We start from the raw sequence: 27210 nt of genomic DNA, 5'->3' as shown, positions 1-27210 counted from the left end.
GCTTACCAGTTGTCCACACCCAGAATGTGGATTGCTGACAGCGAACAGCTGTGGGCCTCCGCCCACTCCAGAATCTGAGATACTTCCTTGATCGTTAAAGGAACTTCTCGTTCCCCCACCTGATGGTTGATGTAAGCCACCTAGGTTATATTGTCCGATTGGAATCTGATAAACTGGGATGAACCCAGAAGTGGCCAAGCCTTCAAGGCATTGAAGACTGCCCGTAGTTCCAAAATATTGATCGGGAGGGAGGACTCCTGAGTCCACAACCCCTGTGCCTTCCTGGCATCCAGATACGCTTGTGTCAGTAGTCACAATCTCCCAGGATGGTCTTAAGAAGCATGTCCCTCGGGACAGATGATCTGGACAGAGCCACCAAGAGAGCGATTATCTTGACCGGATCTAATACAATCTGTCCAGATCTGAATGATCGCCGTTCCACTGCCTCAGCATGCACAGTTGTAAAGGTCCAAGACGGAACCTGGCATAAGGAATGATGTCCATGCAGGACACCATGAGACCAATCACCTCCATACATTGAGCCACAGAGGGACTCAAGGAGGTCCGGAGGGCAAGACATGCTGAAGTTAGCTTGCAACGTCTCTGGTATGTTAGAAATATCCTCATGGATATGGAGTCTATTATAGTACCCAGGAATTCCACCCTGGTATTTGGGATAAGAGAACTCTTTTTCAAGTTTATCTTCCATCCATGTGATCGAAGAATACTGAGAGGGGACTCCGAGAATTCTACTGCCAGACAAAAGGATGGTGCTTGCACCAGAATATCATCCAAGTACGGGGCTACTGCAATACCCTGAGTTCTGGCAACGGCTAGAAGAGCCCCCAGAACCTTCATAAAGATTCTAGGAGCAGAAGCTAGGCCAAACGAAAGGGCAATAAACTGAAGTGCTGGTCCAGGAATGCAAACCTCAGGAACTGAAAGTGTTCTCTGTGGGTTGGAACATAAAGGTAAGCGTCCTTCAGATCTTTAGTGGTCATAAACAGGCCCTCCTGAATTAAAGGAAGGATGGACCTTATTATCTCTTTGTTTTCGGCGGGCTTCTTATTCTGCTTAGATTTATTCCAGGACTGAGCCGGCTTCCAAGTACTCTTTGGATGCTCGGGCTTGGAGGAGGATTGTTGTCGTTGGGATTTGTCAGAACGAAAGGAACAAAAATTAGAAGACTGTCGTCCCTTAGATCTTCTTATCTTGCAGTAGGAAGGCACCCTTGCCTCCGGTACTCGCAGAAATAATGGAGTCCAGGCCTGGACCAAATAAAATCTTTCCCTTGAAGGGAAGAGAAAGGAGTCTGGACTTAGAAGTCATATCCGCAGACCAAGACTTCCACCTGAGCGCCCGGCGGGCTAGGACCGCAAAGCCAGAGGCCTTTGCATTTAGGTGAATAATTTGCATGTTCGCATAACAGATAGAATTAAAGCTCTGAGAATTGATCATTCTTTTGTCTAAAATATCCTCAAGGGGAGACTCCACCTCAATGAGTTCCAACAAAGTCGCACCAGTAGGAAACTGCTCCGGCAACCGCGGCAACTGCAGCCGCTGGTTGAAACAAAAATCCTGTATGTTGAAACATCTTTCTCAGAAAGGTTTCCATTTTCTTATCCATCGGCTCTCTGAACAAATAACTATCCCTCAAGAGGTATAGTAGTACATTTAGCAAGCGTAGAGATAGCACCATCCACCTTAGGAATGGAGCCCCACAAATCCAGTTGAGAGTCCGGGACCGGGAACAACTTTTTTTAAAGTAGACAAGGGGGAAAAGGAAGAACTAATTCTTTCCCATTCATTCTTAATGTTCGCCATCTTAACTGGCACAGGAAAAGTCAAGGGAACTTTCCTTTCTTTGTAAACTCTCTCTAATTTAGGTATCATAGGTTCTTCAGCCAGCGTGGCCTCTGGAACCTCTAACCTAGACAGAACCTCTTTTAATAAAAAACGCAAGTGCTCAGTTTTAAAGCTAAAGGACGGTTCCTTCACAGCAGGAGGCTTAGACTCTAAGGACTGCGACCCAGAAAGTTCACCCTCTGAAGCTACAGAGGTTAACTCATCGGATAACTGGGACATAATAGCTAAATCCGCTAAATATTTAGATGACTCTGGGTCAGGAGAACTATGTTTAACCTTTCTCTTGGTTTTGTTAGAGCGAGGTAATGCACTGAGGGCTGCAGATATCGCCGCTTGAAACTGCGTGGCTTTCAAGTGTGACAGTCTTATAGCAGCGCTCCCGACATGGACTTGAGTGATAGAAAGCAGGCAGTGAAATTCGTCAACACTGATTGCTTAGGAGCTGGTAGCAGTAGTCTGGATGGTTTCGCAGAAAAACTCTCTCTGCATCTCTAGACTCTAACTTTTATCAATACTCTCACTGAGAGGTTGACATGACTACTTAAAACTCCAGTCCTATCTCGAAGGGCAGATACCCTTTTTCAAGACTCTCCAAATCTTCTGGGGAAGTGGGAGTGATATTTAAGCCTTTGGCTGGGGTGTCTTTGCCTCCGCCTGGTGGCCAGGTGTTGTATTTCCCAACAGTAAGGAATGAAGCCGTGGACTCTCCCTATCTTAGTAAGGAAATGTATTTATATAAACACTTGTTCTCATAATGAGCTTGATAAAGGATAACATACAAAACGCATTGATAGGTTTGTTCCTGTGCAGCTTCCATAATTTGTTAATGTGTTCTATTCATTTGCGGCCTAGGCCTTTTGAGTAGAGCTGTGTGGCTTGGAATGATCAGACACCAAGATATTTTAGACTGCATATGACATTTTATCAGCATTTAAAAAGGGACAGTATACAAAAAAATAATTATGGGCTATTTAAATAAAGCTTTGGATGTTGGTACATTTTGCAGTTTAAATGAATTACTTACTTTGAGTATAAATCTTTTAAAAACTTGCAGGGTGTTTTACTGCATCTGTATACATATCCTGGGTGAAGGAGATTGTGTGTGAGACGCGCCGGTAAGGTGAGGGAGTAAGAAGACATACAGAGTTTGTTGAACTTATGCTGATATGTGCATATATGCCCTATTCTTCTGATATTACACATAAGAAGCAATATCTTAACAGGATTCATAGTTGTAAGGGCAGCTCAGGCATCAGTGAGCCAGGAATGTCAGTTAGTGACTTTCTGGCTGCAGACACAATAGTTAGGGAGTGAGGGGAAAACCCTAGCTCAGTGATTTTAGTGTAGAGCGTAAGTATGCATACGCAGTGAAACACCCTGCAATGTTTTTCCCATTTTTAGGAGATTTAGATGCAAAATAAGTAATACATGTAAATTACAAAGTTCGCTAACATTAAAATCTTTATTTAAAAAGCCCATAATTATTTTTGTGTATACTGTCCCGTTAAAGGAGTACTTTGGCGGAACTTTCTATACCTAAGAGTGAGAGTGGATATATGCTTTTATGTCATTAGTTGACTGCACCTAAGAGAATTTGTCATATCGGTTTCTAGTGTACTCATGGAACGGACTTAACCCTACAAGGCACCTACAGATTGTGTGCATAAAAGGACTTTATATAGGCTATTTATTTGTTAGGGTTTTATAAATGTCTTTATAAATACATCTAGTTTTTTTAATCATTATCTATATGGATATATAGATATTAAGATGAAATAGATCAGAGAACAAAAGTAAAGAGAGAGAGAGAGGAGAGATTTTTTTCAATAGTTGTTGCTGCTTTATTAAACAGTATTCCTTCAGTAAAACAAATATACTAAATCAAAGTAAACCACTTACTCCTTTCTTGCATAATGAGCACTTAGAAATTCTCAATGTAGTCCCTGACCTCATGACATGTTGGTAACTTAAGTAGCATTCTGTCTTCTGCTGAGCATGGGCAAAACTGGCTGCCTGTTTCTCTTGCCTTCACTAAACACTAAGCCAGTTCATGATACTCTAGAAGATACCAAGGTAAATATGCCCCTTTTAGGGCTGTGACAAGAAGTAATGTACACTGCACAAATAGTATATAAAAAATGTTTATTTTTATTACAATGAAAGACTGTTTTATATCTTTCTTTTTTCACAGTTAAGCAAGGTTTATTACCTAGCACAATACATTTTTATTTAAAAATTTTGTTACTAATTAACAATGATTTTTTTTTTTTTTTTTATCTTCTTTCTCACTCAAAATAATACAATAATATTTTCCATTCCTTACCTAGTTCCTCCACCGTCAATAGTGAGGATTCGGATTCCTCTGCCTTTAACAGGGTTAATATACCCTATTAAGGCTAAAGCTTCCCTAACAGCAGCCTGAAGCGTTTCGTCATGTGCTTGTCGAAGTCGCAGCAAGCAAGGAATGACTTTTTCCTGAAATAAAATAAATAAATATAAGCTGTAAAAAAAAAAAGAAGCTAATAATCAAAATAATTATGCCCAACTGTTCATAGATTTCATTGCATACATTTGACAGCTATAAGAAAATGTTAAATCCAGTTTCTCTCATCTCTGAATGGGAAATATGACAAACCCTAGATGTATGTTTTGGCCTGGAGTGGGCCACGTGTTGCCATGTAATTTAGTGTGGAAGTTTATGGCTATTAAAGGGCTGGGCTTCTTAGGCAGGTGTTCAGACTGATATACTGCAGGAAAGTTTTTATTTGTGATGGAAAAGAAAAAAAAAGAGGAAGGAAGTTAAAGAAAAAAAAAAGATAATTCCATGAAAAATGCAAGAATTTCACAGACACACATAAGAGTGATTTTGTACTGATTCCTGTATGCAGTATATTTTAGTAGTTTATTACTTTTGCTACTTTAGGCTCTATGTACTAAGCAACGTAAGCTGCTTTAGAGCCCTTGTGGGACTGCTTCCTGCAATGTAAGAAGTAGACTGCTGCTTCTTACACTCTCTGCCATCTCTGAGTTGGTGGAGAGAAATCACCCCGAACACACGCGCTCGGGGTGATTGACAGTCCTTTCTCTCACATGATTGATCACATGAGAAAAGGGGGCGGCATTACACATTCGCTTGAGTGCGTAATGGTACATACAGGTAGCATTTGCCGCAAAGATGAATATGAGCAAGTTGGGAACTTTGTCTGCACGGCCAATAGCAAATGGGCCCATTGCCTATATTTGCTTTTCACAAGGGTAAAGTCTACTTGAGAATTTTGTTTAGTTTTTTTATGGATAGCACACAGACTCCTATGTTGCACCTTGCTTTATTTCCACAGAGCCAGCCATCATGGTGTCCTGAAGGAAAGACTGGCTCCAACACAACAATTCTTACTCTCCTGCAGTCCCCCTCTGAACGAGAGAAGTGGCAACCTCAGGTTTCTTTCCATAGGCACAAAGGGGCAAAAAGTAGTTTGTACTGGGATAGGGGCTTCTATGCTTTTGGTCGTCCTTTGGTTGAATGTTTCTCTCCTTGGGGATTAGTTTCTCTTAGAGTAATAACAGGCAACTCATTGCCAAAAAGTTATCACGCCCTAAATACTATAATTAGTACCACGCCCTTAATATTTTAACACTTATTTTAAAAACCAACAATAAAGGTTTGATTGTTGACAGAAACAAAATATTTATAATTTGTGTCAAAGTATTGAGGTAACAAAAAAGGTCATGTTCATTTTTTTCTAGTGTGAAATCAGAAAAAAAAGCTTTTTTCAAGTGTGATATTTTGAATGAAATTAATTTTCCATGTTTTGTAAACATTTTGCAAATGGGAATTTTGGGTTTACATGACTCTGATGTGTTCCCCAGAGAATGTTTTTAAAACTTGGGAAACAGATTCTCATTATTACCAAAACGTGACTAATTTTGTGTTCCTTTATTATGTGTAAACATTTGACCTCTTCAGGATGTTGTTAATGGACATAAGGCAACTTCAAGACTGCAGGATTTTTGCATAATAGTTGCATAAATATTTACATCTTCTCAAATGTATTTAGAAATTGGCTGGAGGTGCTGTAAGTTAGCACAACCACGTTTGCTAAATGAAAACCAACTTCCTCTCTGAAACAACTATACTGATCAGCCATAACATTAAAACCACTGACAGGTGAAGTGAATAACATATAATCTTATGATTATATCGTCACAAAAGCACCTGTCAAAGGGTGGGCTATGTAAGGCAGCAAGTGAACATTCAATTCTTGAATTTCATGTATTGGAAGCAGGAAAAATGGGCAAGTGAAAAAATCTGAGTGACTTTGACAAGGGCCAAATAGTGTTTGTCAGAGCATCTCCAAAACGGCAAGTCTTATGGGGTGTTCCCAGTATGCAGTGGTCAGTACCTACCAAAAGTGGTGCAAGGAAAGACAACTGGTGAACTTGCGTTAAGGGTTATGGGCACCCAAGGCTCATTGATGCACGTAGGGAGTGAAGGCTAACCCATCACACAGAAGAGCTACTGTAGCTAAAAATGCTGAAAAAAATAATGCTGGCCATGATAAAAGGTGTCAGAACACACATTTCATCGCAGTCTGCTGCATATGGGGCTGCTTAGCCGCAAACCGGTCCATGATGACCCCTGTCAACTGCCGAAATGGGGATGCGAGCATCAGAACTAGACCATAGAATGATGGAAGAAGGTTTCCTGGTCTTTTGAATCATGTTTTCTTTTAGATCAGGTCGATGGCCGGGTGCGTGTGCACCATTTACCTGTAGAAGAGATGGAAGCAGGATGCACTATGAAAAAAGGGAGGCCAGTGGAGGCAGTGTTATGCTCTGGGCAATGTTCTGCTGGCAAACCTTGGGTCCTGGCATTCATGTGGATGTTACTTTGACACATACCACCTACCTAGAGATTGTTACAGACAATGTACACCCTTCATGGCAATGGTGTTCCTTAATATCAGTGGCCTCTTTCAGCAGGATAATGCACCCTGCCACACTGCAAAAAAATGTTCAGGAACATGACAAAGAGTTAAAAATGTTGCCTTGGCCTCCAAATTCCCCAGGGCTTAAAGGATTTGCTGATAATGTCTTGGTGCCAGATTCCACAGGACACATTCAGAGGTCTTGTGGAGTCCATGCCTTAACGCATCAGAGCTGTTTTGGCAGCACAAGGGGGACCTGCACAATATTAGGCAGGTGGTTTTATTGTTGTGGTTGATCAGTGTATATACATAAACAGCAGGTACAACAAACAAAGTTGAAATTAAATTGCAATACCTTGAACTCCTTAACTAATAACTTATTAAATTATAGGGACATGATACACAAGAGCAATGCACTACTGGGAGCTAGGTAAACACAGCAGTTGAGTGTCCTTTCTATATTATCTTGACACATACACTCATCATTTAAATGTATCACCAACCAACCAATAAATCAAAATAGTCTAAATAATCTTAGGGAGGGAAAGAGTTTGTCATTCAAAATGCCCTATTCTGTCCTAAGATTCCAAAAGATCAATTAGACTATTACCAAAATACCTTGATGCATTCTCAAATAAATAAGATGCACTTTTCACATTCACTATTCTGTTTAATTACTTAAATAGGAACATACATATTAAGCAAATGAACTGGTTTAATAAACACAATATAACAGTTTATTACATTTAGGTTTAATAATATATATCCATTTGTATTAATAAATTATCATTATTTCCAAAGCCAGCCAATCCAAAAAGACACATACGACTTGGCACTGGTCTCAATGACAACAACAACAAAAAATGGAAACCTTTAAAAAACAGATCCACAATAAATTTAGCCAAAATGAACTAGCATATTTGGGGTTTTTTACAAGAAAAAAAAGTAACTCAAAATAAAACTAATTAATTTAAAATAAACGCAACAAACCAAAAACAACAGGCTTAATGTAACGGGCGTAAATAATGTGAGAGTGCTCCCAGCTGCCTACATATCACGCAAACTGTTGGCGGTAGTAGAAATACCCACAAATATCAGAGCATTCTTTCTCGTATCCAAATATATCCATGCTACTTCTACCTTTGAAAAACTGTTTATGGAAACTAATAATATGCTGAAGACTTTAAAATTAATATACAAGAACTCTACAATTAATCTTACATTTTTATTATTTTGCACTGATAAAAGCCATCTGTATTCTTAAAGGGACAGTCTACACCATAATCTTTATTGTTTAAAAAGATAGATAATCCCTTTATTACCTATCCCTAGTTTTGCACAACCAACATCACTTTTTACCTCTGTGATTACCTTGTATCTAAGCCTCTGCAAACTGCCGCCTTATTTCAGTTCTTTTGACAGACATCCATTTTAGCCAAACACACAGTTATCTTATATGGCACACATGAACTAACACCCTCTAGTGGTGAAAAACTGTCAAAATGACCTGAGAGAGGAGGCAGCCTTCAAGGGCTTTGAAATTAGCATATGAACCTCCTAGCTTTAGCTTTCAACTAAGAATACCAAGAGAACAAAGCAAAATTGGTGATAAAAGTATATTGGAAAATTGTTTAAAATTACATTCTCTATCTGAATCATGAAAGTTTATTTTGGACTAGACTGTCCCTTTAAGCATACGTAATTATTATTACAGTTTTTAAAAGGGACAGTGTACTGTTAAAGTGGTTTCTTCTTAATGTGTTTCCAACTACTTGTTATACCAGCTGCAGTTTTAAATTAATGAGGAATTGCTCCTTTAGGTATATTTTTGTATCTGAAATAACTAACTGTTTAATTTAACTGAAACTACAACCCAATACAGTGGTCTGATATTTTAGGGAGAGAATACCTTAATTGTATTATTTACACAAAGTCTTGTTTATTACGGTTTACTCAAAGGTCAATACTGAGGCCCAAAGAACTAGTCAGTTCTTCCAGGTCCCTCAAACTATTTTTTTAAAAGCAAACTTTAACATGAGAGCTGTTTATCTAGCTATGCAGGGGTTCTGGATGTGAAGGAGAGACACCTACATTAAAATATAATGCTCGGAAAAAGCCACCAAAGATTGTGTGAGATTTCTCTCCATGGCGGCGAGTGTTTGATCACCAGGCCCTTAGAGAGAACACAGCCTCCACTTGGAGTATTATTTTATTTAAACCTTCTTGTTTACATATTTTTTGCACCTAGAACTTAAGTTCAGAAATGTTCAGTATAGGTGGGGATACAATAGACAAAATCAGCTATTTCAAATGAGAAAATAAAGGTAAAGGACGTATGTGTAAACAATTTAATAAACTTTAGTAGGTAAAATGGATGATTAGGAACACACATAAAGGGAGAAAATATTAGAGTACAATGTCCCTTTAAGTGTCTAATATATTTTTGTCACTTTAACAATGGGCACCATGATGTAAGCTACTGCTTAAAGGGACACTGAACCCAAATTTTTTTATTTCATGATTCAGATAGAGCATGCAATTTTAAGCAACTTTCTAATTTACTCCAATTATCAATTTTTCTTTGTACTTTTGCTATCTTTATTTGAAAAATAAAGTCCAGAACCTTGGGCAGCACTTGTTTATTGGTGGATGAATGTATCCACCAATCAGCAAGAACAACCCAGGTTGTTCACCAAAATGGGCAGGCATCTAAACTTACATTCTTGCTTTTCAAATAAAGATACCAAGAGAATGAAGAACATTTGCTAATAGGAGTAAATTAGAAAGTTGCTTAAAATTGTATGCTCTATCTGAATCATGAAAGAAAAAATTTGGGTTCAGCGTCCCTTTAAAGGTAAAGTAATATTGAGATTTGTATGTTTTTTTAAATGGATGACAAATGGCCATTCATACTTTACCTTAACAGCGACACCCCTGGTTTCTGGAAACTCTAACAGGTGACAACTCAGCTCCTCTACACGGCTGATACATAGTCTACGATCAGTGGCTCTTCGTAGGGACTGTACTAAAGCTCTTGTTCGGTTATCCACACTCACCCGGGCAATAATCTAAGACAGTTAGAGAGAAGCAATTAGTCAGAACTTTAACAGGATATGTGTCTACATAGATGAAAATATAAATATTTAATATATCTTTAAAGGAACATGAAACCCAAAAAAAATTTCTTTTGAGGTTCAGATGAAGCATACATTTTTAAACAATCTGATTGAACTCTATTATATAACCTGCTTCGTTCTCTTGGTATCTTTGTTGAAAAGCATACCTAGATAGAGTCTAGAACAGAAAAGCACTACAGGGAACTAGCTGCTGATTGGTAGCTGCACATATACTGTATGCGTCTTGTCACTGGTTTACCCAGTTATCCCCAGCTAGTTCACAGTAGTGCATTGGTGCAACTTAAACAAAAGATACAAAAAGAATGAAGCAAATTAGTTAAGACAAATAGAATTTTTCCCCTTTCTCTGAGTTGATTATCAAGTAAGCGTTGAAGCTTTAACACATTATAAGTTAACAAGTGCAGAGTTTGAGCTGTTTATTATTTATATTTTTTTTTACAGAAGTTAAACATATAGGCCTAGATTTAGAGTTGGGCGGTAGCTGTCAAAACCAGCGTTAGAGGCTCCTAACGCTGGTTTTTACCGCCCTCTGGTATTTGGAGCCAGTCATTAAAGGGTCTAACGCTCACTTTCCAGCCGCGACTTTTCCATACCGCAGATCCCCTTACGTCAATTGCGTATCCTATCTTTTCAATGGGATCTTTCTAACGCCGGTATTTAGAGTCGTGGCTGAAGTGAGCGTTAGAAATCTAACGACAAAACTCCAGCCGCAGAAAAAAGTCAGTAGTTAAGAGCTTTCTGGGCTAACGCCGGTTTATAAAGCTCTTAACTACTGTGCTCTAAAGTACACTAACACCCACAAACTACCTATGTACCCCTAAATCGAGGTCCCCCCACATCGCAGCCACTCTATTAAATTTTTTTAACCCCTAATCTGCCGACCGCACACCGCTGCCACCTACATTATCCCTATGAACCCCTAATCTGCTGCCCCTAACACCGCCGACCCCTATATTATATTTATTAACCCCTAATCTGCCGCCCCCGCTATCGCTGACCCCTGCATATTATTATTAACCCCTAATCTGCCGCTCCGTACACCAACGCCACCTACATTATAGCTATGTACCCCTAATCTGCTGCCCCTAACACCGCCGACCCCTATATTATATTTATTAACCCCTAATCTGCCCCCCTCAACGTCGCCTCCACCTGCCTACACTTATTAACCCCTAATCTGCCGACCAGACCGCACTGCTACTATAATAAAGTTATTAACCCCTAATCCGCCTCACTCCCACCTCAATAACCCTATAATAAATAGTATTAACCCCTAATCTGCCCTCCCTAACATCGCCGACACCTAACTTCAATTATTAACCCCTAATCTGCCGACCGAATCTCGCCGCTACTGTAATAAATGGATTAACCCCTAAAGCTAAGTCTAAACCTAACACTAACACCCCCCTAAGTTAAATATAATTTAAATCTAACTAAATAAATTAACTCTTATTAAAATAGTGATAGATATGCGAGCATGAAAAATGCTGAAACAAAACTCATGAATAACTAGCTTATCCACCACCTGAAATTAAAAAGCAATTCACTAATCCAAAATAAAACCTATGGAGCCCCCCCCCCCAATTATGTTGTGTAAAAAGCAATTAAAAAGATCTATTAAATACAGGAGAATGTCATAATAAAAAAATAATAAAAAAATAATAAAAATAAAAAAAAATGCAGCAACACTTAATTTGATTTTCAAACAAGCACTACATTTTTTGCTGACAAATTCCTAGGGATGTGCATTTGGCATTATTGTTAGCTACCAAATGTGGAAGAAGGTGGCCGTTCGCTCACTGTATTCGGCTCTTTTTGGAGCCGGATTTATTTTTGTGAAAGTGCAACACACGAACATCTGTGCAAATTCACAAGTAGAAATCTAGCTCTGAAAACATCCAAATTACGACTTCTTCCGCATTCAGCAGCTTGAATCTGCAGAATGAACATCCCCACAAATTTCCTTTCATCTCCATGTCCCCCATATCATGTGAAAGCCATCAGCCAATGACAGACTCTTGCACATGCTTAGTAGCTGATGCCTCAGAAGGTGTGCACAAAACAAGACTGTGTACATTTTCATAATGGAAGTAAATTGGTACTTTAAGAGAAAAAAAATACAATGCTTTATCTGAATCATGAAAGTTTAATTTTGACTTTAATGTCCTACCTTTTCCCTCTGAAGGGACAACCTCTTTGCTCGGTCCTCTGAACTTTTAGCATCTTTACTGGTTTCTTGATCACTTTTATTCTCTATTTCTTCAGGCTTTTGTTCTTTTTCATCTATTGCATTTTTTGTTTCAGATCTCATTTTTGGAACTAGACCACCAAAGTAGCTACCCACAAAAGCTTGTACATTATTGGACTGATTTGTTATGAAGTTGGAAATGCTCTTCTTTGCAGATACATTGGTAGGGTCAGATATTGGCACATCTAAATCCTTTTCTTTTTCAGTGATTTCATCCGTAGATGATGAACCATGCATATTGTTTACTTCCTCTGAGGTTTTGGTCTTCTCCATACTGGTTTCACTGCCAAAATATCGGTTTATATGACCGGCCAGAATGTTGTAAGACTCCCCAAAGTTTGTAGTGATATAGCCAACATGGAACAGGCCACTATTTAGATTGTTGTTCTCCTTTGGAAAATTTGCTGAGCTCTCCCTTAGATTACCAGAGGTAGAATCTGCTATGTTGCTTGGCTCGGAAATGTGAACTTTGCTATTCGTATCAGTTTTTGTGTCACTACTTTCAGATTCTGTTGCATTCCCAAAATTTGTCTGGACGTTTTCTGATTTTTCTATAGTTGCAGGATTTGGCTTTGGCCGAGAAATGCGTGAAACTATTTCATTATGAGTGCTAGAGACTGCCTTAGACACTGAGTTAAGAGTGTTCTTAATTCGGGACATAGAATTACTAGCTAGGATTTTTCCTTTTGAACTTTTTGTGCTAAATTTAAAAATTCTATGTTCAGATAAAGTACTTGGTTGATATTTAAAACCATGCACTTTCCATTCTCCAGCTTTGTTGAACACGCGTCCCTTCTGATAAAAATTTGTAAAGTTAATAAAGTGAACCCTTGATGAGATACCAAATAAATTGCAGCTGGTACAGATAATCCTAAAGTCCTGTTTCAGCCAAACACTACTCCGTGTAGCCAACAAGCAAAATCGGGTATCCAAAATGATTAATATGGACATCACTTGAAAACGCTTGTTTTCTTATCTAAAATGAGAACATAGATACCAAGGTTAGCATGCGATATGAACTATATTTTGACTATATGATTAGACAGTACACTTTTAAAACTGGTGCCCCCCCAATACCAGTGTCGTATAATAGAGACCTTATTTATTTTTTCTACCCATCTAACACAGTAGCATATTATTAACAATATAATAAACATTTACTCTATGGATAAAACACACTGTGCTCAATAAAAATCAGCCAAAATCAAATATATGGTTATGTTTCTAAAGTTTCTGAAAAGTATTTTAAACATTAGGTATGTTATGTATTTCCAAAGAGTTATTTCATTGAAATCTGCTTCATTATGTTAAGCTTTGTTTTCATCAATAAACATATTATAAACTACAAAAACATTTACACAAGCAAAATGTTTGTTCTGTTTGTTTTTGTCATATTTAAATTACTTACATTTCATTACAGAACACAGAGTAGAACTGCAATCAGAAAACTAATTCAGATCGTCTAAGTAGCTATCTTTAACCTGACACTCCCCTGACTCAATTTCCAATCATGTTCATGTGTGTTATTTACACCTTCTTTTCCATAGGACAAAACAGTGTCAGCAGACAGGCATTATTAAAGAATGTGTCAGGCAAGCTGAACGTCATGTGTTGTACAACAGAGCATTTAGATAGTAAGATTGCTACATACCTAGTAAAGAAGCTTTCAAGAAACTGGTTTCAAACTTACTAATTTTATGAGTACATTCACCTCAGTTAAATGTATTATGACCAAAATGATTCAGATAGAGCATGCAATTTTAAGCAACTTTCTAATTTACTCCTATTATCAATTTTTCTTTGTTATCTTTATTTTAAAAGCAGGAATGTAAAGCTTAGGAGCTGGGACTATTTTAGGTTCAGAACCCTGGCTAGCGCTTGGTTATTGGTGGCTAGATTCAGCCACCAATAAGCAAGCATAACTCAGGTTCTGAACCAAAAAATGGGATGGCTCCTAATCTTTACATTCCTGCTTTTAAAAGAAAGAAAGCAAGAGAACGAAGTAAATTAGAAAGTTGCTTAAAATTGCATGCTCTATCTGAATCATGAAAGAAAAAAATTGGGTTTAGTATTTCTTTAAATGAAGATTAGGAGACAGCTAAAAAATAGTGGAGACAGTCACACATCCCCTGGAAGCCAGTGAAAAAAATAAAAATAATAATAATAATAGATATCTATCTCCAGGGCTCAAAATTTCCACTCGCCCACTAGCCATTGGCGAGTAGAAATTGCAATGTGGCGATTAGTGAAAGATAGTGAGTGAATGTTAAATCAACATCTATACACTACCAAACTGACAGCAAATGTATATATGTTTAATAACTGTATTAAAATGACTTAATTTATTATAGTTTAAAATAATAAATATTAAAAATTACTAAACAATAAAGGTGTTTCACATTGGTTAACATATGCAAACAGGGGGTTGGGTGGTGTGTGTGGTGTGGGAAGGTGATGGGTGGTATGTATATATATATATATATATATATATATATATATATATATATATATATATACACACACACACACATATAACATAATTTATGCTTACCTGATAAATTCCTTTCTTCTGTAGTGTGATCAGTCCACGGGTCATCATTACTTCTGGGATATTACTCCTCCCCAACAGGAAGTGCAAGAGGATTCACCCAGCAGAGCTGCATATAGCTCCTCCCCTCTACGTCACTCCCAGTCATTCGACCAAGGACCAACGAGAAAGGAAAAGCCAAGGGTGAAGTGGTGACTGGAGTATAAATTAAAAAATATTTACCTGCCTTAAAAACAGGGCGGGCCGTGGACTGATCACACTACAGAAGAAAGGAATTTATCAGGTAAGCATAAATTATGTTTTCTTCTGTTAAGTGTGATCAGTCCACGGGTCATCATTACTTCTGGGATACCAATACCAAAGCAAAAGTACACGGATGACGGGAGGGATAGGCAGGCTCTTTATACAGAAGGAACCACTGCCTGAAGAACCTTTCTCCCAAAAATAGCCTCCGATGAAGCAAAAGTGTCAAATTTGTAAAATTTGGAAAAAGTATGAAGCGAAGACCAAGTTGCAGCCTTGCAAATCTGTTCAACAGAGGCCTCATTCTTGAAGGCCCAAGTGGAAGCCACAGCTCTAGTAGAGTGAGCTGTAATTCTTTCAGGAGGCTGCTGTCCAGCAGTCTCATAAGCTAAACGAATTATGCTACGAAGCCAAAAAGAAAGAGAGGTAGCGGAAGCTTTTTGACCTCTCCTCTGCCCAGAGTAAATGACAAACAGAGAAGACGTTTGTCGAAATTCCTTAGTTGCCTGTAAGTAAAATTTTAGAGCACGGACTACATCCAGGTTGTGCAGTAGACGTTCCTTCTTTGAAGAAGGATTTGGGCATAAAGAAGGAACAACAATCTCTTGATTGATATTCCTGTTAGTAACTACCTTAGGTAAGAACCCAGGTTTAGTACGCAGGACTACCTTATCCGAATGAAAAATCAAATAAGGAGAATCACAATGTAAGGCTGATAATTCAGAGACTCTTCGAGCCGAGGAAATAGCCATTAAAAATAGAACTTTCCAAGATAACAACTTTATATCAATGGAATGAAGGGGTTCAAACGGAACGCCCTGTAAAACATTAAGAACAAGGTTTAAACTCCATGGTGGAGCAACAGTTTTAAACACAGGCTTAATCCTGGCCAAAGCCTGACAAAAAGCCTGGACGTCAGGAACTTCTGACAGACGTTTGTGTAACAGAATGGACAGAGCTGAGATCTGTCCCTTTAATGAACTAGCAGATAAACCCTTTTTAAACCTTCTTGTAGAAAAGACAATATCCTAGGAATCCTAACCTTACTCCAAGAGTAACCTTTGGATTCACACCAATATAGGTATTTACGCCATATCTTATGGTAAATCTTTCTGGTAACAGGTTTCCTAGCCTGTATTAAGGTATCAATAACTGACTCAGAAAACCCACGTCTTGATAAAATCAAGCGTTCAATTTCCAAGCAGTCAGCTTCAGAGAAGTTAGATTTTGATGTTTGAAGGGACCCTGTATCAGAAGGTCCTGTTTCAGAGGTAGAGACCAAGGTGGACAGGATGACATGTCCACCAGGTCTGCATACCAAGTCCTGCGTGGCCACGCAGGTGCTATTAGAATCACTGATGCTCTCTCTTGTTTGATTCTGGCAATCAATCGAGGAAGGAACGGGAAGGGTGGAAACACGTAAGCCATCCTGAAGTCCCAAGGTGCTGTCAGAGCATCTATCAGGACTGCTCCTGGATCCCTGGATCTGGACCCGTAACGAGGAAGCTTGGCGTTCTGTCGAGACGCCATGAGATCTATCTCTGGTTTGCCCCAACGTCGAAGTATTTGGGCAAAGACCTCCGGATGAAGTTCCCACTCCCCCGGATGAAAAGTCTGACGACTTAAGAAATCCGCCTCCCAGTTCTCCACTCCCGGGATGTGGATTGCTGACAGGTGGCAAGAGTGAGACTCTGCCCAGCGAATTATCTTTGATACTTCCATCATAGCTAGGGAGCTTCTTGTCCCTCCCTGATGGTTGATGTAAGCTACAGTCGTGATGTTGTCCGACTGAAACCTGATGAACCCCCGAGTTGTCAACTGGGGCCAAGCCAGGAGGGCATTGAGAACTGCTCTCAATTCCAGAATGTTTATTGGCAGGAGACTTTCCTCCTGACTCCATTGTCCCTGAGCCTTCAGAGAATTCCAGACGGCACCCCAACCTAGAAGGCTGGCGTCTGTTGTTACAATTGTCCAGTCTGGTCTGCTGAATGGCATCCCCCTGGACAGATGTGGCCGAGAAAACCACCATAGAAGAGAATTTCTGGTCTCTTGATCCAGATTCAGAGAAGGGGATAAGTCTGAGTAATCCCCATTCCACTGACTTAGCATGCACAGTTGCAGTGGTCTGAGGTGTAAGCGTGCAAAGGGTACTATGTCCATTGCCGCTACCATTAAGCCGATTACCTCCATGCATTGAGCCACTGACGGGTGTTGAATGGAATGAAGGGTGCGGCAAGCACTTTGAAGTCTTATTAGCCTGTCCTCTGTCAGGTAAATCTTCATTTCTACAGAATCTATAAGAGTCCCCAGGAAGGGAACTCTTGTGAGTGGAACGAGTGAACTTTTCTTTTCGTTCACCTTCCATCCATGTGACCTTAGAAATGCCAGCACTAACTCTGTATGAGACTTGGCAGTTTGAAAGCTTGAAGCTTGTATCAGAATGTCGTCTAGGTATGGAGCTACCGAGATTCCCCGCGGTCTTAGTACCGCCAGAAGAGCACCCAGAACCTTTGTGAAGATTCTTGGAGCTGTAGCCAATCCGAATGGAAGAGCCACAAACTGGTAATGCCTGTCTAGGAAGGCAAACCTTAGGTACCGATAATGATCTTTGTGAATCGGTATGTGAAGGTAAGCATCTTTTAAATCTACAGTGGTCATGTACTGACCCTCTTGGATCATAGGTAAAATTGTCCGAATAGTCTCCATCTTGAACGATGGAACTCTTAGGAATTTGTTTAGGATCTTTAAGTCCAGGATTGGTCTGAAAGTTCCCTCTTTTTTGGGAACCACAAACAGATTTGAGTAAAACCCCTGTCCCTGTTCCGATCGTGGAACTGGATGGATTACTCCCATTAACAAGAGCTCTTGTACGCAGCGTAGAAACGCCTCTTTCTTTGTCTGGATTGTTGACAATCTTGACAGATGAAATCTCTCTCTTGGAGGAGAGTATTTGAAGTCCAGAAGGTATCCCTGAGATATTATCTCTAGCGCCCAGGGATCCTGAACATCTCTTGCCCAAGCCTGGGCGAAGAGAGAAAGTCTGCCCCCCACTAGATCCGATCCCGGATCGGGGGCCCTCAATTCATGCTGTTTTAGGGGCAGCAGCAGGTTTCCTAGTCTGCTTGCCCTTGTTCCAGGACTGGTTAGGTTTCCAGCCTTGTCTGTAGCGAGCAACAGCTCCTTCCTGTTTTGGTGCAGAGGAAGTTGATGCTGCTCCTGCTTTGAAATTACGAAAGGAACGAAAATTAGACTGTCTAGTCTTGGCTTTGGCTTTGTCCTGAGGCAGGGCATGGCCTTTACCTCCTGTAATGTCAGCGATAATCTCTTTCAAACCGGGCCCGAATAAGGTCTGCCCTTTGAAAGGTATATTAAGCAATTTAGACTTAGAAGTAACATCAGCTGACCAGGATTTTAGCCACAGCGCCCTGCGTGCCTGAATGGCGAATCCTGAATTCTTCGCCGTAAGTTTAGTAAGATGTACTACGGCCTCCGAAATGAATGAATTAGCTAGTTTAAGGACTCCAAGCCTGTCCGTAATGTCGTCCAGAGTAGCTGAACCAATGTTCTCTTCCAGAGACTCAATCCAGAATGCCGCTGCAGCCGTGATCGGCGCAATGCATGCAAGGGGTTGCAATATAAAACCTTGTTGAACAAACATTTTCTTAAGGTAACCCTCTAATTTTTTATCCATTGGATCTGAAAAAGCACAGCTATCCTCCACCGGGATAGTGGTACGCTTAGCTAAGGTAGAAACTGCTCCCTCCACCTTAGGGACCGTTTGCCATAAGTCCCTTGTGGTGGCGTCTATTGGAAACATTTTTCTAAATATCGGAGGGGGTGAGAACGGCACACCGGGTCTATCCCACTCCTTAGTAACAATTTCAGTAAGTCTCTTAGGTATAGGAAAAACCTCAGTACTCGTCGGTACCGCAAAATATTTATCCAACCTACACATTTTCTCTGGTATTGCAACTGTGTTACAATCATTCAGAGCCGCTAACACCTCCCCTAGTAATACACGGAGGTTTTCCAGTTTAAATTTAAAATTTGAAATATCTGAATCCAGTCTGTTTGGATCAGAACCGTCACCCACAGAATGAAGTTCTCCGTCCTCATGTTCTGCCACCTGTGACGCAGTGTCTGACATGGCCCTAATATTATCAGCGCACTCTGTTCTCACCCCAGAGTGATCACGCTTACCTCTTAGTTCTGGTAATTTAGCCAAAACCTCAGTCATAACAGTAGCCATATCCTGTAATGTGATTTGTAATGGCCGCCCAGATGTACTCGGCGCTACAATATCACGCACCTCCCTCTGAGCGGGAGATGTAGGTACTGACACGTGAGGCGAGTTAGTCGGCATAACTCTCCCCTCGTTGTTTGGTGAAATTTGTTCAATTTGTACAGATTGACTTTTATTTAAAGTAGCATCAATACAGTTAGTACATTAATTTCTATTGGGCTCCACTTTGGCATTGCAACAAATGACACAGGTATCATCCTCTGAATCAGACATGTTTAACACACTAGCAAATAAACTTGTAACTTGGAAATACAATTCAATTAGAATAATATTAAAACGTACTGTGCCTTTAAGAAGCACAGAAGATCTATGACAGTTGAAAATTAATAAATTGAAACAGTTATAGCCTCAATCCTTGTAAATAACACAACTTTAGCAAAGGTTTAATCCCATTAGCAAAGATAACAAATTCTGAAAGCAGGAAACAAATGACAGAATAAACGTTTTTTATCTCAGTCAAACTATAATTCTCACAGCTCTGCTGAGAGAAATTACCTCCCTCAAAATAAGTTTTGAAGACCCCTGAGCTCTGTAGAGATGAACCGGATCATGCAGGGAATACAATGAGTTGCTGACTGAAATATTTGATGCGTAGTAAAATCCCCAAAAAACGGCCCCTCCCCCTCACACACAGCAGTGAGGGAGAACAGAAACTGTCAGAAAACAGATTAAGCAACTGCCAAGTGGAAAAATAGTGCCCAAACATTTATTCACTCAGTACCTCAGTAAATGAAAACGATTTTACATTCCAGCAAAAACGTTAAACATAATCTCTAGTTATTAAACAGCTTTATGTATTTCTTACAGTGTAATTCTAGTGAAGTACCATTCCCCAGAATACTGAAGTGTAAAGTATACATACATGACATTATATCGGTATGGCAGGATTTTCTCATCAATTCCATTGTCAGAAAATAAAAACTGCTACATACCTCTATGCAGATTCATCTGCCCGCTGTCCCCTGATCTGAAGTTTACCTCTCCTCAGATGGCCGAGAAACAGCAATATGATCTTAACTACTCCGGCTAAAATCATAACAAAAACTCTGGTAGATTCTTCTTCAAACTCTGCCAGAGAGATAATAACACACTCCGGTGCTATTTTAAAATAACAAACTTTTGATTGAAGATATAAAACTAAGTATAATCACCATAGTCCTCTCACACATCCTATCTAGTCGTTGGGTGCAAGAGAATGACTGGGAGTGACGTAGAGGGGAGGAGCTATATGCAGCTCTGCTGGGTGAATCCTCTTGCACTTCCTGTTGGGGAGGAGTAATATCCCAGAAGTAATGATGACCCGTGGACTGATCACACTTAACAGAAGAAATACATATACATACACATATATATATATATATATATATATATATATATATATATATATATATACACACATATATATATATATATAAATACACACACACACACACACACATATATATATATATACATACACACACACACACACACATATACCGATATATATATATATATATATATATATATATTCATTCACTAAGTTTAAAGTGGCACACTTTAAAAAAAAATTGTTTTAATACATCTTTTAGTGCTGCCAATGAGATCAAATAGTTACATAAAACACGGGGTATTGTATACACACACACACGTGAATAAAATCAAGCACATGAAATCTTTATAATGCTTATAAACATTGACAGTACAATGGGTCGTACTGAAGAGCTCAGTGGCTTTAAAAGTGGCATTGTCATAGGATGCCACCTTTGCCAAAAGTTTGCAAAATATCTGCCCTTCTTAATCTGCCCTGGTCAACTGTAAGTGCTATTATTGTTAAGTGAAACATTTAGGAGCAACAGCAGCCCAGCCATCAACTGGTAGACCACGTAAACTCACAGTGTGTGGATGGGTAAAACTACCAACAAAGTTCCAAACTGACTTGGGAAGCAATGCCTCACATCAACACGTGCAATGCCAAGCATTGGCTGGTGTGGTGTAAAGCATAATACCACTGGACTCTAGAGCAGTGGAAGCGTGTTTTCTGGAGCAATATCTATTTAGCAGTCTAATGGAAGAATCTGGGTATGGGGCAGATGCCAGAAGAATGCTACCTACTTGAATGCATGGTGCCTACTGTAAAGTTTGGTCAAGGAGGGATAATAGTCTGGAACTTTTTGGGGGGAGGATTCGGGACAGGCCCCTTTCTTTCAGTGAAGGGTCATGTTAGTGCTACAGCATTCAAAGACCTTTTAGACAATTGTGTGCCTCTAACTTGGCAGCAACAATTTGGGGAAGATCCTTTCCTGTTCCAGCATGACTTGTGCCCCTGTGCACAAAGCAAGATCCATGAAGACATGGTTGTATGAGTTTGGTGTAAAGGAACATGAGTGGCCTGCACAGAGCCCCGACCTCAACCCTACCTTTGCGATGAATATGGATTGCGGATTACAAGCCAGACCTGCTTCACAAACATCAATGCCTGATAGACGTGATCTGCACAGATCTTTGTGTGTTGAACTATTAAGCATATATATTTCCGGCTAAGAAAAGAGCTGAATGGCGCAACCCACAGCTATATTCAGCATTCATTTGTATATTAATATCAGTATGTATTATTATTATTATTATTAAAGGGACATGAAACCCAATTTCTTTCTTTCATGATTCAGATAGAGAATACAATTTTAAACAACTTTCCAATTTACTTATATTATTTAATTTGCTTTGTTCTCTTGTTATCCTTTGCTGAAAGGTTTAGCTAGGCAAGCTCAGGAGCAGCAGAGAACCTAGGCTCTAGCTGTTGATTGGTGGCTGCATATATATATCGATTGTGATTGGCTCACCCATGTGTTCAGTTAGAAACCAAAATTGCATTTCTGCCCTTCAACAAATGATACCAAGAGAATGAAACTAACAGAAGTAAATTAGAAAGTTGTTTAAAATTGTATTCTCTATCTGAATCATGAAAGAAAACGTGGGTTTCATGTCCCTTTAATATCAATATTAATGCCCATGGTTTTGGAATGGGATGTCTAAAACTCATATAGGTGTGATAGTTAGGTTCACATACGTTTGGCACAGAGGCGTAACTAGAAACCACAGGGCCCAGGTGCAAGAATCTAAGAAGGCCCCCTCCCCAAAAAAAAGTGAATTTGATACTTTTTTTTACTACATTTAACACAGAAAAAAAAATGTGAATCAGATTACATCTGCAAAAAAAATATATCTTTTTTTTTTATTTAGTTTTTTTTACTTATTGGCCTTACTAGTGCCTTTTTGAGCAAGAGTTTTGAGCAGAGCGGACATGAAGCATTACTGCTGCCGTGTTGCACACTGCAGATTCAACATTAAAATCTGCCTATCCTGCAAACTGGTGCAGATCAGTGTCATTTCATTGTGCCCCTACTATGGTGAATATGCAGTCTGCTGGTCAGCACACCGAGATTACATTAATGCCATATCTTGTATTGTCCCTCTCATTACTTTATGATTAATCAGGTTCATCAGCACATTAGAGAGATCAGAAAGGGCCATGTTTTTGTTTAGAGTTAGGAAAGTAGAGAATCAAAAATGTGAGCATTATATGTGCTCCAGTCAGTCAGAAAACTGTTATATACCATCTATCACATAGTTTCCTAAAGCATTCATGGTTTAAAAACAGCCATTTTACCTTGCAAAGAATTATTGGACTTTTCAAAATCAACAGGCTTGACCTCTTGACCATATCTCTGCTATTAGCACAGCTTTTTTACAATGTCAAAGAAAAAGCCCTACATGCCTGGGGGAAGTGTTTAACATTGGAACAAAGTTCCGATGTAAACAATTGCTTGAAAAATGAAAGGACGCAATAGTCGATGCGATCACGTGATTTCAAGGCTGAGACCGGATCATAGGGGACTGCCTATGATGCACTCCCCCCAGTCCGATTTCCATTAAACAAAAGCAGGAGGCTGCAGGACACCGAAAAAGGTAGGGCGGCATGTAATGTCCTAATGGCGTTAAGGGGTTAATTATAATCCTGTTCATTTGGCGAGTGCTAATGTAGCTCACATGCATTATCAAGCAGGGGACAGAAGTTACAGGCTTTTCAGAAAGTTCTCTCTTATATACACACGCAGTTTGCCTCACAATGCAAATTATCCAGAAGAGTAAGGAAATGGACAATTAAATCTATTAGCTTGATCACTGAAGGAAACTAAACATGATTTGTCTCAAAGCAATGCACTAATTGGATGAATAGTAAGATTTAACAGCAAATGATTCAGTAACTGGTTGCTGAATGTTCTCAGTAAATATTGCTTAATAATTACATTGTAGTGTCTGAAAACCATTTATTACTAGTCAAGTCTAAGCAAGCTTCTAAAAACTCTTCCTGCTGCTTAAAGGGACATGATACCCAAATGCTGAAACACTTGAAAGTGCTGCAGCATAGCTGTAAAAAGCTGACTAGAAAATATCACCTGAGCATCTCTATGTAAAAAAGAAAGATATTTTACCTCAAAAATTCCTCAATAGCCACATCCTATTGTAAAGGCAAATCAGTATATCTGTCCCTGGACAGCTAAGGGAGTGAGCTTACGTGCACACTCATCTTATTTCCCTATTCAGTTTAAGGACGTTTACTATGAAATATCTTTAGAGTTAAGTGAAATCTCATGAGATCAGAGTAAAAGAGTTCATGACCTCAGCACTGCTGATGCCGATTGGCTGCTGTTCATTTCTTCATTTATTTATTTTTTTACCTGCAGCTGGGCAGTAGCTGAATTATAACTTTTTACACAGAACTAACTCTGCTGAGCTGAGGAAATTGTGAGGCAAAATATCTTCTTTTTTTTACATAGAGATGCTCAGGTGATATTTTCCTGTCAGCGTTTTACAGTTATACTGCATCAGTTTTAAGTGATTTAGCATATGAGTATTATGTCCCTTTAATAATTTTGATGGTTCCTGAGTAAAATATACATAACATCTACTTTACTTTCCCTTATTTCTCCCAGTGACTTGGCTGCCTCGGTTTATACATAAACTACCACCAGTGATTACCATTCGATTTGCAACTGTAAGATCATGAGGTAATTTAATTGTATGGGAAAAAGTCACTTTCACGTGAGAAGTCTATTAGGAAAGATTTTAGCTGTTAAGGTGTGGAATAAACAGGTTAATGTAAAGAGCACTCTCTCCCTAAATCATATCGACACAATGGTAAATACTGCACACTTTTTAGAATATTATTTTTTTATTTATATAGAATTTTATTCAGAAGATTTGGTATGTACAAAAGAAAAATATACATTTTACAGTTCATATTCCACAGGTTCATTTTGGAGAGAACAGAAATATACAACATCATTTGTATAACTTCGAGCCAGAAAGCATTTAGACGTGAGGATATCTAGTAATATAAACTGCGTTATCTGCTTATCCAATAATCATATAACCTTTTAATAAGCATAAAACAAACAGAAGAATCAAAAAGAGAAAATAATAAGAGATGAAAACAAGAAAGGAGTAGAAAGAAAGAAAAGGAAGGAAATCAACCTCAAGACTCCAGATGCAGAGCGTCAGAGATTTATAAGGGCATAAAGCTAAAGGGAGGGACCAAGACTCTGTGTGTCTGAAGCATTTTAATTAGTGGGGACTTAAACTATGTTTGTTGCCTCCATTGAGCTTGTAAAGTTTCCCAATAAAATTTGATGTTTAGAAACGTGTCTGGTCTATTTTGCTTAAAGTAAGAGTATTCTTCTAATAATATAAGTTCCTGTGTTCTTTCTTTCCACTCTGTAATTAGTGGGTGTAATATTAGATTTCCGTCTCCTCGCGATTAAAGACTTAGCCCCATTTATACAAATCTGGAATAGGGAGAGCCTGAGTTTACAAGAGATCTTGGGTTTGTTGTTGAATAGTATTATCATATGGGTCAATTTAAATGTAGAGTTCAAAACAGGATGTAAAGCTTTTTCAAGAGTGTCCCAAAAAGGATTGCAGATGGGGGCACAACCACCACACATGTGACAAAGTCTCAATGCCTCCACAGTCCCTCCAGAATTGAGGAGATACCCTGGGGTATATCAGCTTTAGTCTATCAGGTGTAAAATACCACCTCAAGAGGATCTTATAATTTATTTCAATGATTTGAGTAGACATAGAAGACCTATATATAAAAGTCAAATAGTTTATACCATTTTTCTGGTGGAATGTCTATATTTAGCTCTTCTTGCCATGACTGGGTAAATCTCGGCAAAGCATTATGTATACCGTCATCTATAATACTTCTTGACACAGCTAGGGTTCCTATCAATGAAATGTTAGTTTTACAAAGCTTCTCAAATTGGGTAAGAGGACGTAGAAGCTAGGATTTATGTGGAGACAAGAGTAAAAGATGTTTCAGTTGTGAATATTTTAGCCAATTAGAAAGTGTGCCCTCTAAAATATCTGTCAAGTCCTGTCTGGGTTTCAGTTTCCCTTAAGAAAGGAAATCAGTCAGTGGCGATGAAAAGCCTAATTCTCTATGAGTGTTACCTGAGGTAAGATGAATACTAAGCAATAGCTCAGTGTTTTGAAAAACTGGAGACATAGGGAAATATGCAGAGGAGATTCCTACCGTTTGTTTATTGATATTGTCCTAGGAAGAAAATATATGTCTGTAAAGGGGGGATGATTTGGTTTTAAGAGGTCGAAATTTGTCTGGTAACCAGCAAAGGGGACCAACTTGGAGGTGTTTTCTAAAATGTGCGTATCCAATGGAATCCATGCTTTATCTTGCAAGCTTGTGTGCCTATTCAAGATTCGCTTTAACGCATTAGCCTGGTAATATCGGAAGATGTGAGGCGATCCCAATCCCCCTCTATTCTTAGATCTATAAAAAGTCTGTCTTGCTATCCTTTGTCTACGACCTCCCCAGATAAACTTGTTGAGAATAGATTGCAATTGTTGAAAAAAGGCTGGTGGGAGATGGATAGGAACTGTTTGCAATAAATAGAGTATACGAGGTAAAATAGACATTTTTACAACTTGATTCCTACCCCACCAAGAGAAGGGTTTGGGCTGCCAAGACTGACAGTCTTTCAAAATATTCTGAAGAAGTGTAATTAGCTTTAAAAAGGGATGAATTTTTTTGGGTAATATTCACACCCAAGTATCTAATTTGGTCGCTATTCAATTGATATGGGCAAACTTGGGCAAGCTCAGCAAACCTTTGTGGGTTCATATTAATATTAAAGATATTCGATTTCTGATCAGTGATCAGAAAGTGTGATTGGTCTACAAAGTGCTGAAACTCAGCTAACACGGATGGGAGAGATGTGACGGGGTCAGTAATAGTCAGTTAAACGTCATCTGCATATAGACTTACTTTAATTGTTAGGTCCTATGGGGACTCCTGTGATGTTATGATTTAGTCTAATATGGGCTGCAAGTGGCTCCATCGCTATAGCGAAAAGTAAAGGGGAAAGTGGGCTTCCCTGTCGGGTTCCATTACATATAGGGAGGAATTCTGAAAAAATACCATTTACCTTAACCTTAGCAGTTGGGTTATTGTATAGACTGAGAATTCTGTTTATCATTTTTAAACCAAACCCGAACCCTTTCAATGTAGCTTGCAGATACGACAATTTATCCTGTCAAAAGCTTTCTCAGCGTCGGTTGAGACTAGGACCATTTCCAGATTTGAAGTTATTGTGTAATCGATCAGATGAAGGGTTCTGATCGTATTGTCCTTGGCTTCCCGACGCGGAATAAAACCTGCTTGATCTATGGGTATAAGATGAGGTAGCTGTTTGCTAATTCTATTCGCTATGATTTTGGCGTCCGTATTTATCAAAGAAATGGCCAGATAGCTGCCAGATTCAAGTGGGGATTTGCCTGCCTTGTGTATGAGAGTGATATGGGCAGATGAAAGATCGAGAAAAAGATCCCTTTTCATCTATTGAGTTAAAATTTTTATTAAAGGTGTGGTGTTAATA

General features: G+C 39.1%; 1 protein-coding gene across 1 annotated transcript in view; it reads right to left on the bottom strand.

The window, feature by feature from the left end:
• PNPLA8 (patatin like phospholipase domain containing 8) overlaps positions 1-13657 on the bottom strand; it is a 132823-nt gene extending 119166 nt beyond the window's left edge. The window contains exons 1-4 of the mRNA XM_053719201.1: positions 13585-13657; positions 12099-13152; positions 9710-9859; positions 4190-4341 (exon numbers count right to left, since the gene is read on the bottom strand). Coding sequence (XP_053575176.1) covers positions 4190-4341; positions 9710-9859; positions 12099-13127 — 1331 coding nt within the window. The 5' untranslated portion in view covers positions 13128-13152; positions 13585-13657. The remainder of the gene's footprint in view (positions 1-4189; positions 4342-9709; positions 9860-12098; positions 13153-13584) is intronic.
• Between the last annotated feature and the right edge of the window lie 13553 nt (positions 13658-27210).

Source organism: Bombina bombina, chromosome 6 (genome assembly GCF_027579735.1).
Source record: "Bombina bombina isolate aBomBom1 chromosome 6, aBomBom1.pri, whole genome shotgun sequence".
Taxonomy (NCBI): domain Eukaryota; kingdom Metazoa; phylum Chordata; class Amphibia; order Anura; family Bombinatoridae; genus Bombina; species Bombina bombina.
Note: the sequence above shows the minus strand (reverse complement) of the source record. Positions and strands in the feature narration are given on the sequence as shown.